At 40.4% G+C, this 17,643-nt stretch overlaps 1 protein-coding gene across 12 annotated transcripts in view; it reads left to right on the forward strand.

The window, feature by feature from the left end:
• Positions 1 to 17,643, forward strand: part of SHQ1 (SHQ1, H/ACA ribonucleoprotein assembly factor) — a 288,426-nt gene that overhangs the window by 85,761 nt on the left and 185,022 nt on the right. For 5 of the 12 annotated variants that reach the window (XR_015151268.1, XR_015151266.1, XM_086366723.1 and 2 more), the window contains one exon: positions 14,305 to 15,660. The exons of the other annotated variants lie outside the window; for them this stretch is intronic. Coding sequence is in view for 3 of the 5 variants with exons in the window: in XM_086366723.1 (XP_086222849.1) it covers positions 14,305 to 14,857 (553 nt within the window). In the remaining 2 variants the exon portion in view is untranslated. Of the gene's footprint in view, positions 1 to 14,304; positions 15,661 to 17,643 lie in introns of those variants that run through there. 12 annotated transcript variants of the gene reach the window in all.

Here is a 17,643-nt window from a genome sequence, read left to right on the forward strand (position 1 = left end):
GGTATTCCCATCTCTTTCAGAATTTTCCACGGTTGATTGTGATCCACACAGTCAAAGGCTTTGGCATAGTCAGTAAAACAGAAATAGATGTTTTTCTGGAACTCTTTTGCTTTTTCGATGATACAGCGGATGTTGTTGTAAAACATACTATTCTGTTAAAAAAAAAATTCATAGCAAAAGAACCCCAGTATCAGAGGTCTACCAAAAAAGTTTTTCCCATCTGCTTCTCTTCTACTAGGAATAATAAAGAAGATTATTATAATGAAGCACCTGGAAACGGAATTTGGTTGTCTTTTCTCCTTCTCCAGGGGAAGAGTTTTTGTTTTTTTTTTTAATCCCTGTATAAATTTTAATTGGAATTGAAAATATAGCCTGGAGTCTTACAAACCTTGAGCTTCCCTTATGGCTCAGACAGTAAAGAATCTACCTACAGGGTGAGAGACCCAGGTTCAATCCCTGGGTCAGAAAGAACCCTTGAAGAAGAGAATGGCTACCCACTCCAGTATTCTTGCCTAGAGAATTCCATGGACAGAGGAGCCTGGCGGGCTATAGTCCATGGAGTCACAAAGAGTTAAACATGACTGAGCAGCTAACACTTATAAAGCTTTTTACTCATTTAAAAGCTTTTTACTCATTTAAAAACAAAACAAAACTATCTGGGGACTTCCCTGGTGGTTCAGTGGCTAAGACTTCTCACTCCCAGTGCAGGAGGCCTGGGTTAGATCCCTAGTCAGGGAGCAAGATCCCACATGCCACAACTGAGAGTTTGCATGCTGCAACTAAAGATCCCATGTCTACAACTAAGACCCAGTGCAGCCAAACAAATAAATGAATAAATAAATGTTTTAGAAAGCAAGCTTCAGTCTGTACTACACAAATTTGATAAAATTGCTCACTTTCTGGAAAATATTCATACAAGTGATAGAAAGATTCCTGGTGGCTAGTTTTTAGGGTTTTAATGGGAAAAATGAAATATTTTTCTAATTAAACGTTTTCTTTTGTATTGGAGTATAGTTGATTTACAGTGTTGTGATTGTTTCAGGTGGACAGCAGAGGGACTCAGCCATATATATACATGTATCCATTCTTCCCCAAATTCCCTTCCATCAAGGCTGAAGGCTTGAAAACAGTATTAAAAAGAAAAATAATACACATTCTTATTTTATTCTTACTTGAGAGAGTACTAAGGTTGGTCTGTAGATCAAATGTTCTATTGGGGCTCTGAGTGGATGCCTTTAAAAATGGTATTTGAAATAACCCACAGACAGTGCTTTAACCAATATCATAGGAATCACCTCCATTGCAGTGAACTGTGTACTTCTGCAAAGAACAGCTTTCTTTGGAGAGTATGCTTGTTGAAAGAAATGACTAATGGATCTTTCTCTAGGCATATTTTGAGATTCTCTTTGTCTTTGGTAAAACGTGCCAGGCCTTTTAAAAAGTAGTTTGAGATGAGTAGCGTTGTATTAGAAATCTTGTTGTTTGCCCCAAGGAAACCAGAGCTATCCCTGTGACCCTCTGCACCCTTCTCTCTCTGGCTCTGCCCCCTTTACCTGAACAAATGTTCAGAAGCCTCAGGCTTCTTTTCCAGAACTTGTGTTTGTTAAGTAAGTACAGATGATAAATATACAAATAATGAATTTTAAAACACCTGTGTAAGTATCACCCAAGTCAAGAACCTCTCAGAAGTCCCTTGTACCTTCTCACATTGTGTTACCATCCATTGGTCTTTGCCTGCTTTGGAACTTAGTATAACTGAAATAATACAGTGTGTACTCTTTTGCATGTGGCTTCATCTATTCAGAGTTATTTTGGTGAGAAGTCTGGAGAAGGAAATGGCAACCCACTCCAGTATTCTTGCCTGGAGAATCCCAGGGACAGGGGAGCCTGGTGGGCTGCCGTCTATGGGGTCGCACAGAGTTCGACACGACTGAAGCGACTTAGCAGCAGCAGCAGCAGCAGCAGCAGCTAACTCAGTATCAGTTTTTAAAGGTCTCTCTGGGGGCACTTGTAGCAAAATCTCTTGACCTTACCCGTTATGAGCTCATCTTGACTTCATGGCATTTGTAAAGACCCTGACCCTGATGCTGGGAAAGATTGAAGGCAGGAGGAGAAGGGGACGACAGAGGATGAGATGGTTGGATGGCATCACCGACTCAATGGACATGAGTCTGTGTAAGCTTTGGGAACTGGTGATGGACAGGGAGGCCTGGCGTGCTGCGGTTCATGGGGTTGCAAAGAGTCGGACACGACTGAGCGACTGAACTGAACTGTTTCCTCAACTGAGGAAAACCCAGTGCATCATATCTAAGAAGAAGCTGAGTACAAATGCTGCAGCTCCGGGTCTGGCTTCCCCACAGAGGGAGACAAGTTATAGAGCTGTCTTTATCGTGTCAGCAGGCTGTACCAGTTGGCATTCTGTGGAATCATTCTGTGTAAGAATGAGTGCAGGAAGGTGCTGCAGGTCTGCCCTTGGAGGTGGCCACTTAGCATAGTGACTGGCCCTCATGAGGAGGTCTTTTCTGTAACTGTGTCTGATCATGTTGGAAAGCAGAGGTTCCCAACTTTCTCTAGAGAACATGTTAACTGTGGTTCAAAGTGTGTGGGAAGAGCCAGAGAGCTTATGTGATATGTCAGACATTTAGTTATTCCAGAAAACCCACACCAGGGAGCAGGCAGTGCATAGTTGTCATTCATTTGGTAGGACGAGATTGTCATTAAGAAAAGGCAGAATAGTTCTTTTTTAACTGATTCATTGCAGTATGCATTGGAGAAAACATTTCATTGACCATCATACTTGCGAGCAGATAAATATTCTGAATTTTCAAAGTTTCTTGACTTCCTTCATAATTTGGAAAGCTGTATGCTGCATCGTGTGTGTGGTGAACATTCCGGCACTCGAGTATTTTCCTGTTTCAGTACTGTGAAAACAACACAGTGCACAAACTTTGTGTTTTGTAACCAGGGAAAATCTTAGCATTGAGAACAAACTTACAAAGAAATAAACACATTAAATCACTTGTCCCAGTCTTTCTTCCTCAGAGCATGCCAGGAAGTTTGGGAGCAGTCATTTTCCTTCTGCTTTCAAGATGGGGAAGTGGAGACAAAAAGGACATGTTTGAAAACGCAGCCAGAACTTGTGCTTCTGTAGACCTCAAGACTGTCTTAGAATGCCAAGTTCACTGTGTGTGCAAGAAATTGGAGGACAAGGGGCAGAGCATCCCAGCTGGTGGTCTGCGGCCCCACTGGTGGCTTTCAGGAGAAATGGAAATGATGGCCCCTCAGCCTTCAGGATGGCAGGTGGGATGGGAGCCAGCCTGGACAGTTATTTTGTGCCATGCCAGACGGAGACTGTTTTCTGTGTCCCAGGGCCTGAAACAGCCTGGCAAGCGTTGCTTTAAATAGACTCTGCAAGACTTTCTGAGTTCAGCTTAGAACTGGATGAGTAGGAGCCAGCCTAGGAAGACTTGGGGGAAGAATGTTCCAGAATGAGGGAGCATTTGCAAAGGCCTTGAAGAAAGAACGTATCATTGTGTCCTTGGGACAGAGAGAGGGTGGTGAGTGGAGCTCCAGAGCACAGTGACGCGGAAACAAATGCCAGGCAGCCCCGCTGAGAGGAGACAGGCCCAGAGGGCTGCTTCTGGGGCCTTGTCTTCACTGGGGAAGTTTAGATTTTATCCTGAGTGTTCTGGGAACCCATTGCAGGTGTTAAACAGGGGAACATCATGAGCATAATGTAGAAGTGTAAAAGCATAGCATTTTAGACTCAGAAACTAGAAACAGACTGATCATTCACTGCATTTTACTATGTGAAGAAAACTTTTCTGTGTCTTGCTGCTGTTGATAGTCTTCGTGGTATCATTTATTTCATTTGTAAAATCAGGAATTTGTATGAGGTGCCTTCTAATTTCTTTTTGGCTCTAAAGATCTTGATCCCTGTATACACCTCTGTATTAGTTCCCTTGGGCTATGATAACAAATGACTGCAAACTAGATAGCTTAAAATAGCAGAAATTTATTCCCTCACAGTTTTGGAGGCCAGAAGTCTAAAGTCAATGGTTCAGCAGGGTTGGTTCTTTCTACAGGCTTGAGAGAGAGTTGTCCCATGCCTCTCTGTAGCTTCTAACTACCAGCCATGCTTGACATTCCTTGCTTGGCTTGTAGACACAGCACTTCAGTCTCTGCCACCATTATCAAATGGTCTTCTCTGTATCCTTGTGTCTTTTTTTTTTAATTTATTTATTATAAATGAAACAAAGATGAATTTTTTTAATAATAAAAAGTATAATTCACAAAGAAGATAGACATCATACACCATTAGTGTGTCCTTGTGTCTTATATGATCTTCTTGTAAGGACACCAGTCCCTATTAAGTGATTGGATTTAGGGCTCACCCTAACACAGTATGACCTCATCTTGACTTTATGACATTTGTAAATACCCTATTTCCCCAACCGAGGTCATACTGATAGGTTCTGGGGATGAGGACTTGAACATATCTTTGTGGGGGGTACATTTCAACCAGAACACCTTCCTTATGCTACCACCTTCTTAGTGCCTTCTTCCCTTTAGTTTATTGACCTCTACTTAGTTTGCTGCTGCTGCTGCTGCTAAGTTGCTTCAGTTGTGTCTGACTCTGTGTGACCTCGTAGATGGCAGCCCACCAGGCTCCGTCATCCCTGGGATTCTCCAGGCAAGAACACTGGAGTGGGTTGCCATTTCCTTCTCCAATGCATGAAAGTGAAAAGTGAAAGGGAAGTCCCTCAGTCGAGTCCGACTCTTCACGACACCATGGACTGCAGCCTACCAGGCTCCTCCACCCATGGGATTTTCCAGGCAAGAGTACTGGAGTGGGGTGTTATTGCCTTCTCCATCTACTTAGTTTAATGGAATCCAAATAGCCATGTCATCTGAACAGTTAGTAGGTCAAAATACTACATCTCTGTGGTTGAACAGTACGGTCTGCCCTTTTCACATAGATGAAAGGTAGAAATATTGTCAGAATTGTACAAGTCTGACAAACCCGCAAATGTCTTGCTTCATGGAATAATTTTAGAGAAAAAAAATGGAAGATAGAGATGTGTTTCCACCTTGGACCTATAGTCCCCATTTTCCCATATCCTTTTCTACCCTACAAAAGTCTTTTGTTGTTGTTGTTCTTTGTTTTACTCAACCAGTTGTTTGGGTTCACTGATAGATTATGTATTTATTTCCTGCCTTGTACCATAAATTATTTAAAGCATCTTTCTTATGTGCATAAACAAGATGAGCTGATTAGGGTTGGGGTAAAAGAAGCGGGGAGAAGGTAAAGACCTAAATGGAAGTGGAGAGGCGAGAAGGAGCCACTGGATTGTCCCATGATGCAGGTGGATCACGGATTGGAACTTCACAACTGCTGGTGTAGAAAGGGAGACCTTTTGACTTGGCATAGTTCCAAGAGTTTCATGGGGCCAGTTTTGAAATTGATTCTGAATTCTAGCTTTGGGGATTACAATGAAGCACATTTCCCTAACACAGTTCTGCTGGGGTGCGGGGGGCATAGAGGGAAATGTGGCAAATTTATGACACTTAACATTTCTGTCTACTGTTTGATTCAGTCTGGCATAAATGCAGAATGGTTTCAAGGACAGGATGCAGTGCATTTCTCTCAAACTATGGACATTGCGTCCTTCTTAATCTATTTGTCATCCTCACTGTCCACTTCTTAGGTGGATGCCAGTGGTGAAGCGAACGATAGCTTCTCTGGATTTGGATAAACCTTCATTCACCTACTTCATTTAACTGTTAACTGTACTTAAGTATGTATAATTGCCATATCAATTTTTTTTAATATAAACTCTTTTACTTTGCTCTAAAAATGTGTGTGTGTGTGGAGGGTGTTTGTATATCTAGTACAGCACATATATATCGTGAGGGGGTCATTCTTTCTGAATAGTTGTAATTTAGAGTTTCTACACCTAGAAAATTACAAACAGAACTGGTGATAGCACACAAAAATAACACACTATTGATCAAATCATTTAATAAATTTAGTCCCAATTCTAGTATATCACTCTCCTTCCTAGCATCTCCCCTACTCATCCTGCCAGTATTTTTTTTCTTTAACCTCTTGATGATGGTTGATATTATGTAGTACAAATGAACTGCAGATTGAGGAAAAGGGCAAGGATTTCACAAAGGCAGAGGAAGTAATATAGAAGCTGGATTTGAACCACACATAGAACTGCTGACAGTGAGGCTTGGATGTGTGGGATTATTAACAACTGAAGCAGAAAATTCTACAATACTAGTGACAAGTTGAAAGTCTTTATTTTGACTGTTAAAGCATTGATTTGAGTATCACATGATTGAGAGGCCCTTGAACGCATGGTGCCATCGTGATTATTTCTAAAAACTATCTTACAATTCTGCTCTAAAAGACAACCTGAAGTGTCATACAGTACTATAATAGAATTTTCTTGGAATAGTTACAAATACAATTAATATTTGGTTCATTCTTTGTTTATTTTGAGAGTTAGTACCTAGTTGTAATTATAACCTATGTATGAATATTGTTAAATATTTTCTAAACTTATTTTTGTAGTTTGTCATTTTGTCTCAAGGTGAAATCTTCACTTTTTAAAAATCACTTTTTACTGTTAAATTTGACTTCTATTTTATGTTGATCGACTTTAAGTGTTCTTTTTTCTTCATCTTAATTATCTTCCATTAATGAGCATCTCCACTCTCTTTCAAAATTCATGTCCTCCCCAAACCTAAGAAGGTGACCTTATTTGGGAATAGGGTTGTTGCAGATGTAGTTAGGTGTTAAGAGGAGGTCATACTGGAGTAGGATGGCCCTTTGATCCAATATGACTTGTACCCTTATAAGGAGAAAAAGAGTCACAGAGATGCACCCAGAAGGAAGACAGCCTTGTGAGGAAACAGACACACAGAATGCCATGTGGTGACAGAGCATAGAATGATGTGTCTACAAGCCAAGGAAGCCAAGGATTCCTGGCAACACCAGAGGCTAAGAGAAAGGCATGGAACAGATTGTTCCACTGGAGCTCCCAGAAGGAATCAACCCTGTCAGCACCTTGATTTTGGATTTCTAGCCTCTAGAACTGTGAAAGGATAAATTTCTGTTGTCTTAAGCCACCACATTGTGATGGTTTGTTATGGCAGCCCTAGGAAATTAATACAGATTTTCATACCGTGAATGGGGTATTACTGTAACTGATACCTGAAATTGTGGGAGTGGCTTTAGAGTCCGGTCATCAGTAGAGGCTGGAAGAGTTTGGGAATGTGTGCATAATGGAAGAATCTTAGATTACTTAAAGAGATAACATAGTAGAAATACGGACATTAAAGGTGAATCTTGCCAAGGTTTAGAAAGAAGTGAGGAGAGCTACAGAGTAAGCTTCTGTAGTCTTAGAAAAAAATTTACATATCATCACCTGTAGAATGGTGCTAGAAACAGAAATGTGAAAGGTACTTCTAGTGAGATCTCAGATGGAAAAGAACTTGTTACTGCAAACTGGAGGAACAGTGACCCTTGTTACAAAGGTGGGGAACTTGGTTGTGTTGTGTCGGCCAGCCATTCAGTGTGGAGAGTAGAACTCGGGTATTTAGCTGAAGAGATTTCCACAGTGTTAAAGATGCAGCCTGGTTTCTCCTTGTTAACTAGAGTAGAATGAGAGAAGGCAAAGAGAAATTGAGGAAGAAATTGTTGAGTATAAAGGGGTCAGTACTTGATGATTTGGAAACTTTCCAGCCTGTCCATACTTCCCCAGTGCTCAGTGGGTAAAGAATCTGCCTGCAATACAGGAGACACGGGCGATGCAGATTCGATCCCTGGGTCAGATACCCTGGAGGAGGAAATGGCAACCCATTCCAGTATTCTTGCCTAGAAGATGCCATGAACAGAGGAGACTGGCAGGCTACAGTCCACAGGGTTGCAAAGAGTCGGAAAGGACTGAGCATGCACTCATCATCATCATGAGCCTGTTCACATAACTGTGCTCTGGAATTGGGGCCACAGGTATGTGTGGACAGCCTTTGGCTAAAGAGATTAAGCATGTGAATTTTGGATCCGTTCAGCCATCTGGCACAAGTCAGGAATGGAGGTGGGCTCATCCAGGAAGGACATATGGAGAATTCTCTTGTCTAATGGTGTGCATCCCCTTGACTTTCACAGAAGACTGACAAGGTTTTTGAGAATGTTATAGCAGCAGAGAAACAACCAGCCTGGACTGAGAAGGGCAGAGAAGGGAGGAAATGAAGGGAGAATGGGTCTGAGGGCAGAACCAGGAATTCAGAGGCCAGAGTAGGTGGAGCTTCCACCCTCGTGGGTGGGCCCAGACAGAGCATCAAGCCACAGAGGATTATTCTCAGGCTTCAAAACTAATGGAATTTGACCTACTGCATTGTGAACTTGCTTTAGATTGGTTAACTTTTTTTTATCCATTTCATTTTTTCCCTTCTGAAATGGAAATATTTGTTTTTTACACTTGTACAACTGTTGTGTTTTGGAAACAGATAACTTGTTCTTTAGTCACAGATCTGTGGACAGAGAGAAATGTTACCCCAGGATAGAGTATACCCAGAGTTCCACCTAAACCTGTTTGAGATGAGAGTTAGATGAAAGTTTGGACCTAGAGTTGATGTTGGAATGGATTGAGACTTTGGGAATATTGAGATGAGTGAATATATATTGCATGTGGGACAGACATGAATAGGGGGTGAGGCAAAGGCTAGATAGAAGACAGAGTGCGTCGTTGGATAGTGCCTCCCCTTAATTCATATCTTCTCACAGAACCCTAGAACATGACTTTGGAAATAGGGTTCTTGTAGATGTAATTAATTGTTAAGATAAGGTCATATTGGTGTAGGGTGAGCCCTTGATCCAGTATGACTGGTATTCTTAGGAGAAGAGACACATCTAGACGGAAGACAGCCTTGTGAAGAAACACACAGAGAGAACGCCAGGTGGTGACAGAAGCAGAGCTTAGGTTGATGTATCTACAAGCCAAGGATTCCTGGCAACACCAGAAGCTATGAGAAAGGCATGGAACAGATTCTCCCCTCAGAGCCCTCAGAAGGAAGCAACCCTGCTGATACCTTGATTTTGGACTTCTGGCCTCTAGAACTATGAGAGGATAAATTTCTGTTGTTTTAAGCCAGCCAGTAGTAGTTTGTTATGATGGTTACTAGTAACTAATAGAGGGAGTTTTGGGGAAAATTGATCCAATGACCCATGGACTAGGTATTGTTTTTCATAATGCAGACCCAGAGAAGGGCATTAAGTCAAGTTGAAAATAGGATGAAAAAATATTTTATTGGCCCATACTCAGTGAGGCCTAAATAACTCTTATCTTGCAGTGTTTTCTGCATTAAATTGGTATTTTCTTGTTCAAAAAGATCAGTTGTTTCCGCTAATGACTGAGCTGGAAATGCTTTTCATTCTTACAGAGTCAGGGCAGGCAGTTAGTTCTATGTTCATCTGTGCATGAACTGGTATTTGTCTTTCATGCCTGTTCAGAGATGAGTTTCACCAGCAACTTCTACCTAAAGCTAATGCGTTACCTTTTATTTAGATCAGGTTGCATAAATGTATATTAGGCAGGGGAGTTTGAAATTTGGAACTGGTTGTTTTTAGTAGAAAGGAATTATGATTATATGTCATTGTCATCATTGTCTTTTAAAACGAATGTTGATATACGGTTTGTTCCCAGAAAGAGTCTGACGGTGTGTGCGTGTTTGTGTGTGTGTGTGTGTATGTGTCCTTTGAAATTAAAAGCCAGTCACTGTATTCATCATTTAGTATGAAATGTGTCTGGAGTGGCCTCACTGGAGTCCTGTCCTACATTATCGGTTGCTGGCTCTAGTGTCAGTATGTCATGGCTGGCAGGCTAGCAGGTTTTGGCAGAGGAAATGAAACCTAGTCAGTTACTATGAGATTTATAGTAGACCTGCTATTGCAGGAAGTGGTGAAAAGTTGATTGATAGTTTGAGACAAAATTCTACAGCAAGAAACAGGATGTATGCTTTCTATTTATACCCAGTTTTCTTTTGCCTACATTTCAGGGCTCCTTTTGCACTTTGTTTTGGCGGTTTCATAAGGTTACAGTTCCCTTTTTGCCCTCCTAAAATCAGTCACCAAATATAAAATAATTGAGGAAATTTTATATCAGCTCAGCCACAGTAAAGGCATGCACCCTTAGCTGTTACTATTACTCTTCATTGGTAGTTGGATTTACTGTAGCTTGTCAGTCTTTAATTAAAAAAAAATTTCTCCAAATAGGAAATTATTTCACATATATAAACAGAATGGAAGATTTTTTTTTCTTCTTTTTAAAGTTAATATGGCAGGATTACATTTCCAAAAATTTTCTGAGAAAAACCTGCATTGAGTATAATTAAAATATGACATTAGTATGATCTATCATGTGTCTTTTAAATGCTGAATCTCTTCACTCCATAATTAATACATCTTAACAGATAGGTATTCTTCACTTAGATGTAAAATATACTCTATAAGTACAACTAGTGACTCAACATATGTGTCGGTTGAGTATATCCACATGTACCTGGTTTTTGCAAGCACTCTGGCTAACTAATAATGTCATTTGACAAGGCTTTTTGACATGACCTAGCCTGGTCTGTTTTGAGTGTGACAGTGAAAAGCCACTAACTGCGTTAAATGAGGTGCTTTCTGAAATGGAAAGGCCATTACAGTTAGATTCTAGAATTTACAAGGAGTGGCAGACAGAACCACCTCCAATTGTGCCAATGTTTGAAAAGAACAAAAAGGCTACTCTTTCATGGCTCAGTTTTTTCTCCAAAGGAATAATTTCCTTTTCTGTGAACAGTGACTGCTAAATTATCTGTGTCAAATAATTGAACAGAAACAAACCCAACTTTCATTCCTGAGATTAGTTGGGTCATATTCTATACCAATGATATTTTGAAATTTTAATTAGTTTTTTTTTTCTTCCTAGCATTCTTTGAGAGTTCAAAGTGCTTATTCTGTTAAGTTTCTATCAGAAGTTTAATATAAATTTGAGAAACTAGATAGCTTGAGGTAGTAAAAGTGGGTAATAAGAAATAAAGATGAATCAGGGTGGTAAGGAACAAAAAAAAAATCCACATATGATCAATTTTTTAATACACATTATATAATGGATCATTTTAAACATAATATTGTGCTAAAAGTGAGAAACGAACTTTTCTCTGTTGGATAGGAATTTACCTCAGCTGGTAACAGGCAAAGATCACTTGGCTTGTCTTTGCCACTTCCCTGCCTGTTAGAGTTAACACTTCTTAGTCCCAGCATCGCGAGGGATGCTTTCTGTAAAGAGCCAAAATTACAGGTGAAGAACTTTAGAATTCCAAATTTATATAGTTATAAGTGACAGATTAATATTTTTATAGTAGACAATAATAAAGATCCAAACAGTTTTAGCTTGAGTACATATATCTGTGGTATTCACTAATACTCACATTTTTTCCTCAGATCCTGCAGTCGTTGTAGGTAAAGCTTAGATGTATACTTTAAGACTGCTGAGCTAAAAAGAGACCCGTCACAGTTTCTATGGAGAATTCTGGGCCTTATGCAAGTGAGAACTTGCTCCTTGGGAAGGTGTTGAGTGGCATCAAATTGGGAAGAAATCATGGGAACCTTTTCAGAGCCCTCAGAAGTATTCCTGAGAGGCCCTGTGGTGGAGGGGAGAGCGTGCTAGAGCTCAGAGGTGTGGGCTTCCGCTCCTGACTGCCCTCCTGCTCAGCAGGGCAAACTTTAGCTGGTCTCTCAATTCCTCCAAACTTCTATTTTGCCATCTGTCATGTAGGGATGAAAATGAAGCTGATTCACAGGATTGTCATAGGAGCAATTACAACAATGTTTGTGGAACGTCATCCTTCATATATTGTCAATAGTGTTTGTTATGTCTGTTAAAAATGTGAGATGTGTGGTCACTGAAGTGTAAAGGCTTTTATTAAAAAATTTTATTTCGGATATTATAATTTAATAAGAAGCATTCTCTTCTTTTCCAAGTTCATGGCTCTTTATCTCTTAAGGCTGTGTGTCATTACCCAGAGAGGATCTTTTTTTTAGTGAGAAAGATGACAGTGAACTAGTCCTTAGGCTGGCAGAGCCTTGCGGCAGGGAGGTTTTAAACTGGAACACTAGCTCTGACCGGATCCTTGGCAACCGGTACCCAAGCCTTCAAAATATATTATGTATATCATCCAAATTGTCTTGGACATGGATGTAGATTGTATTGCAAACATCTTATTTTATCACTGTGCTTTTTAAAGATGTCTCAAACCCACCAGAACTTACCCAGAGTTACAGCCCTTTGGTAGATCATCTACTAACTCCAGTGAATCTCACCCAAGCTTTCCTTTCAACCGCAGGCCATCTTTCCTTTTCTAAACTCCTGCAATTCCAGCACCAAAACACAGGGTTTTGCTCGTTTAAGAGAAAGTTGCACATCCATGACAGCCATTGTCCTCGTCCCACCCAACCTTGGACACTGCAGTGGAGCTTTGGGTCCTGATTACACTCTCCAGACCTGGGCTGGGGGTTGGGGAAGCATCCCTGTGGAATCTTTTGTTATGCTAAATATTTTGAGACAAAGGGGTCTCAGGTATATCCAGGCACTTAGATGAAAATCCCCATCCATCACTCTATTGAAATGAAGCCTGTAGTCCCCAGTGTTATGGGGTGGACTGCACTTTGACAAATGAATTTATCCTGTGAACTCAACTCATTCAGTTTGTTTCAAGCGACTCATTTAATCTTTGGAGCCAGAGAAACACAGAAGCCATGTCAGCACGCTTACCGTTTTCACTCACTGCTACTTTTTTTCACTTGTCACACCAGATTTCCCTGTACGGAACAGCAAAGACATCTTTTTTGGAAAACTGCAGTATGCTTTACACTGTTTCAAAAACAAAACAACTAAAATGCATCTGAGTTAATGAAAAAGTTTATCTGTTCAGTATAGTGTTTATCATGTAATGTTATAAGTTTAGCAAAAATATCTTCTGAAATAGCATGAGATGGTTTTCAGTTAAAAAGCACTCTGTTGCTCTTTTATACTGCTTTTCTTTTCTTTTTTAGTTAGGAATTTTGAATAGATATTCCATTCCCATAAGTTTAAAAATAAACCATATGCATGAAAAGTCTCCCTTTCACTATCATCCTTCATCTTTCCAACTCCTACAGTGCCCCCTCTACATAAATATTAGTGTTTTCTGTAGCTTTCCAGAGTTCATGGTTAAGTGTACAAGCAACTTCAAATGTTTTTGCTTCTTTACTCTTTTTGTGTGTTTAACATAGAAAGCAGCATATACATATAGAAAGCCTTTTGTCATTGTTAAACAATATATCTGGCTTAGTCCCTGAAGAGCCTCCTACATTACGTCACCATTGACTATTCCTTCCTGTGGCCATGTTGGTGGACATTTGGGTATTTCTTATTTTGGAGTATTAGAAACAATGCCGCACTAAATATTACCTTGGACCTGCGTCTTGTAGCATATGTGTTTAATTTCCAGATGTGGTTTTGCTGGGTCAAGGGTATGTACATTTTCAATTTTGAAAGTTATTGCCAGGTTCTCCTGCACCGGGATTATAACTGTTTACTCTATCACCAGCAGTGAATGAAAGCGCCTTTCGTCCACAGCCTTGCTGGCAGTGTTACCAAATGTTTGGATTTTTGCCAATCTGATAAATGAAAATATATCTCAGCATGATTTTAATTTGTATTTCTTTTATTTGACTGAAGTTGTTGAACATCTTTTCATATATTTTCAGAGTCATTTCTATTTCTTTTTGTGAGAATTGTCTGCTTGTATCTTTTGCCCATTTTCCTCATGGATTGTTATCTCTGCTTTTAAGAACTCTATTAGGGGAATTAGGCCTTGTTTTATGATATAAATCACAAATACTTTTCTCAATTTTGCATTAGCCTTTTGACTTTTCTTATTATTATTACTACTTTTTTACCCTTCAGAAATTGTCTTATTTTTATTAGTTGAATTTATCAGTCTTAGCCTTTCTTTTGTGGCTTCTAGATTTTGATCATAGGAAGGCCTTCCTCATTCTGGTGTCATAAAGGAAATCTCCTTCATTTCCTTGTAATACTTATTTCCTTTTTTCTGTTTGTATCTTTGATCTGTTTGGGGGGTTCATCCTCTGTGCCATGTGAAGTATAGATCCAGCTTTATTTTGTCATCTCTTTAAGCTGTGGACCCTGTTATCCCCAGACTAGTTAATGAATAGTCCTAATAATTGTTCTTAAAATGGTTTTCAAGGTCCAAAAAGTTGGCAGCTCTTGCAGAAGCCTTAAAGAAAGCATCCCTAACCAAGGCCCAGCTGGGGTTAGAACTGGAGGAGCTGGAGGCAGCAGCATTTCTGGTCCAGGAGGAAGAAACCACATCAAAAGCAGGAGTCCATTCCACTTCCAGGCAGCAGACACCTTCCTCCAGCTCTGAGACGAGTGGTTCAGAAGAATCAGAGGGCAGTGCATCACTTGAGACTGAGGAGTCAGACTCGGAACAGGAGGAGCCTGGAGGCGGTGAATCTGAGACAGGGCATTCCTTGCTCGGTCCCTTTGTTGAAGAAAGCAGCATGGCCCTGCTTCTTAACGATGGTGGTATGTGTAGAAGCACCACTTTCCTGGGGTCTGATGGTGGTCGAGGACAGCCGCTGGCCTCCCCTGGGGCTCCCAGAGCATCTGGGCCTCTGATCCAGGAGCTTGGAGAACAACTGGAGACTTTGGTTCAGATTTCCGAGCCCAAAGACTCTGCTGCTGGACAGCAGGACAGTGTGCTGGAGAGAGAAAGCCGGCAGACACCTGAGGATTGACTCCTGAGTGGTCTCATTTGTTATTGAGAATTATGTCAGATTTGGTTTTATTGACTGAATTAAAATTCTTCATTTTCACTTTGTACTTTTCCTTGGTATATACAACATTGTTTGTGAGCTAACATTGACACCAGTTGGTTTTCTTATACCTTTAAGAACAAAGTTCTAAAGCAAACTGTAATTAATATTATCAGGCTTATTTCATGCAGTGTTGTTATTTTGAGATTCATCAATGTAGCATGTATTGAGGGTTTGTTGTTTTTTTTTCCGTATCTGAGTAGTATTTCATTGAATGGACATTTGGGTTGTTTCCAGCTTTTGGCTGTTCCAGATAAAGCTGTTACGAACATTTGTGTGCAAGTCTTTGTGTGGACATATGCTTTTATTTCTCTTAGGTAAATATCTGGGAGTGGAATGATGGAGCCGTATGGTAGGTGTATGTTTAACAGTGTAAGAAACTGCCAAACTGTTTTCCAAAGTGACTGTACCATTTTACACGCCCACCAGCAGCCTGTGAGAGCCCTGCTTCTTTCTCATTCTTGTCATCACTTGGTATCATCACTTGGTGTGGTCAATTTTTAACATTTTAATAAGTGTGAAGTAGTATCTCATTGTGATTTTATTTTGCATTTTAAGACTACTTGTGTTAAGCATCTTTTCACATGTGTGTTTGTCATTCACATATCTTTGGTGAAGTGTCTGTTTAAATCTCTTGCCGGTTATTTTTGACCTGGGTTGCTTTTCTTATTTCTGAGTTTGCAGAATTCTTTATAAATTCTAAATACAAATCCTTAAATGAGTCATCCTTGCCTGCCTGATAATCTTTGATTGGATAAACATTGTGAGTTTTACCTCATTGGGTGCTGGATATATGTATTCTCCTAAGTATTCTTTAGCTTTGTTTTGGGATGCAGTTGTTTGGAAATAGTTTTGATCCTTTGGATCTTGCTTTTTTAATTTGTTATATAGGTCTGAAACAGTGCTCCATCTAGGACAATATCCCAGCCCTAAGGAAAGATTTTTCCCATGCCCCAGGGATTATGTGTTTTGCAGTCCGGCTGATGAAAATAGACACCTGTGTGAATACTGGTCCCTCTAATCCTTTCACATGGCTCTTTCCCAGCCTCATTGACAGGCTCTCCTCAGTGAGTAGTTGACCCTCTCCTGGTATCTGGTGTTCTCCACAGCTCTCACCTTTCCCATACTCTGTCTTGTAGACTCTGGCCAAGTCCCCAGCTCTGTCTCCTGAACTGCAGAGTCCACTGAGTTCTCTCTGGGTTGCCCCTCGCTGTGCAGCCTGGACAATCATCTGGGACAGTAGGTGAGGCCCTCTTACCCTCCTAGGGTTTGGTTTCCATTCCTCAGGATCACTGTCCTTCATTGCCTCATGTCCAGTACCTTAAAAACCCATTGCTTCATGTACTAGTTCTGGTTTTCTTTTTTGGTTATATCAGAAGGGGGGAGGTTAAACCTAGTCCCTGTTACTCCATCTTGATTAGAAACATAAACTTCCATTAATATTTTATATGTGAATTTTCTCACTTGAGTGTAAGCTCCTTGGGAATGATGTCTGTGTCGTGTCTTGTTACCACTGAATCATCAGCCCATATTCTCAGTGCACCATAAATATTTGTTGAGTGAATGAACAAATGAAATAAACCAATTTACTTTGGGGAGGAAATGAAATGAAATCTGATATGTATTAATCTCAGTAGTATTTTTATTTCAGGAAAGTGTATGATCCCTTTTATTCTACTTCTCTGTGGGTTGCGAGTATTTGTATTTCCACTGTAAATTCCAGCTTGTATTAACAGGATAGTTGGGGTGACTGTACCATTTGACACGCACGTTAACTCCTGAACACTGTAACAGCTTTGTTAGAATGTGTTCAAGACTTTTCTCAGGCTCCCGGAGAGCTTCAAAATCCCTATGACCATTGAAAATGCATTTCTCCTCAGTAGCACATGACCTGAGGCCAGTTTGAAAATGCATTATCTGTTATTCCTCTCATTTACTACTACTAATGTCAAGTTGAACAAATCTACTCTTGTCTAAAAATTTAAAGCTGTGGAAATTTCTCTTTCCATCAACTTCTGTCCTTACTTAGGAATCTAAAGAGGATCTACTTTGGTGAGACTCACCTTGGGTGGAAAAATCTGTGACTCCCTTACTCAGAGGATGGGCAAATGTGATCCTTCCTGGACATCCTCAAAGCATTCTTATCACCATACAAGTCTCATGCGTTGGAAAGACAAAGAGAATGGGCACTTTAATTTTAGATTCCATGTCTGCAGCGTTTCTCTTACCCTGTCTTTGTTTGCTGAGGGTTAAAACTTTATTATATTACCCTGTCTTTAAGATGAGTTAAGAGCACTATACCATGTCTATAACACAAAACACAGCCAAAGATGCTGCTTTTAATATATATTTTTTTAACTAGATAATTGGCAGGCAACTCGAGGGATCTCTTATAACCATATGCATTTCCAAGAACCCTGGGTGATGGTGAAAAAAAAGTTAGGGAAAGCACAAAGAGGGGGATTTAGCAGCTGACTAGCTCCAGCTTAGTGGCAAGAACCACGGTGACAGGGCTGAGGAGATGAGGCATTGAGTCCCAGAGACACAGTTTGGGAGTGAGCAGCCTGCCGGGGGTACGCCAACCTCGAAACCTCACTCTTCCTCTTGGAAAGTGAAAGTGAAGTCACTCAGTTGTGTCCGACTCTTTGCGACCCATGGATTGTAGCCTGCATCAGGCTTCCCCATCAGTGGGATTTTCCAGGCAAGAG

This window comes from Bos grunniens, chromosome 22, assembly GCF_055505025.1.
Source record: "Bos grunniens cultivar Pamir isolate PY7600 chromosome 22, Bosgru_T2T1.0, whole genome shotgun sequence".
In the NCBI taxonomy this organism is placed as follows: Eukaryota; Metazoa; Chordata; class Mammalia; order Artiodactyla; family Bovidae; genus Bos; species Bos grunniens.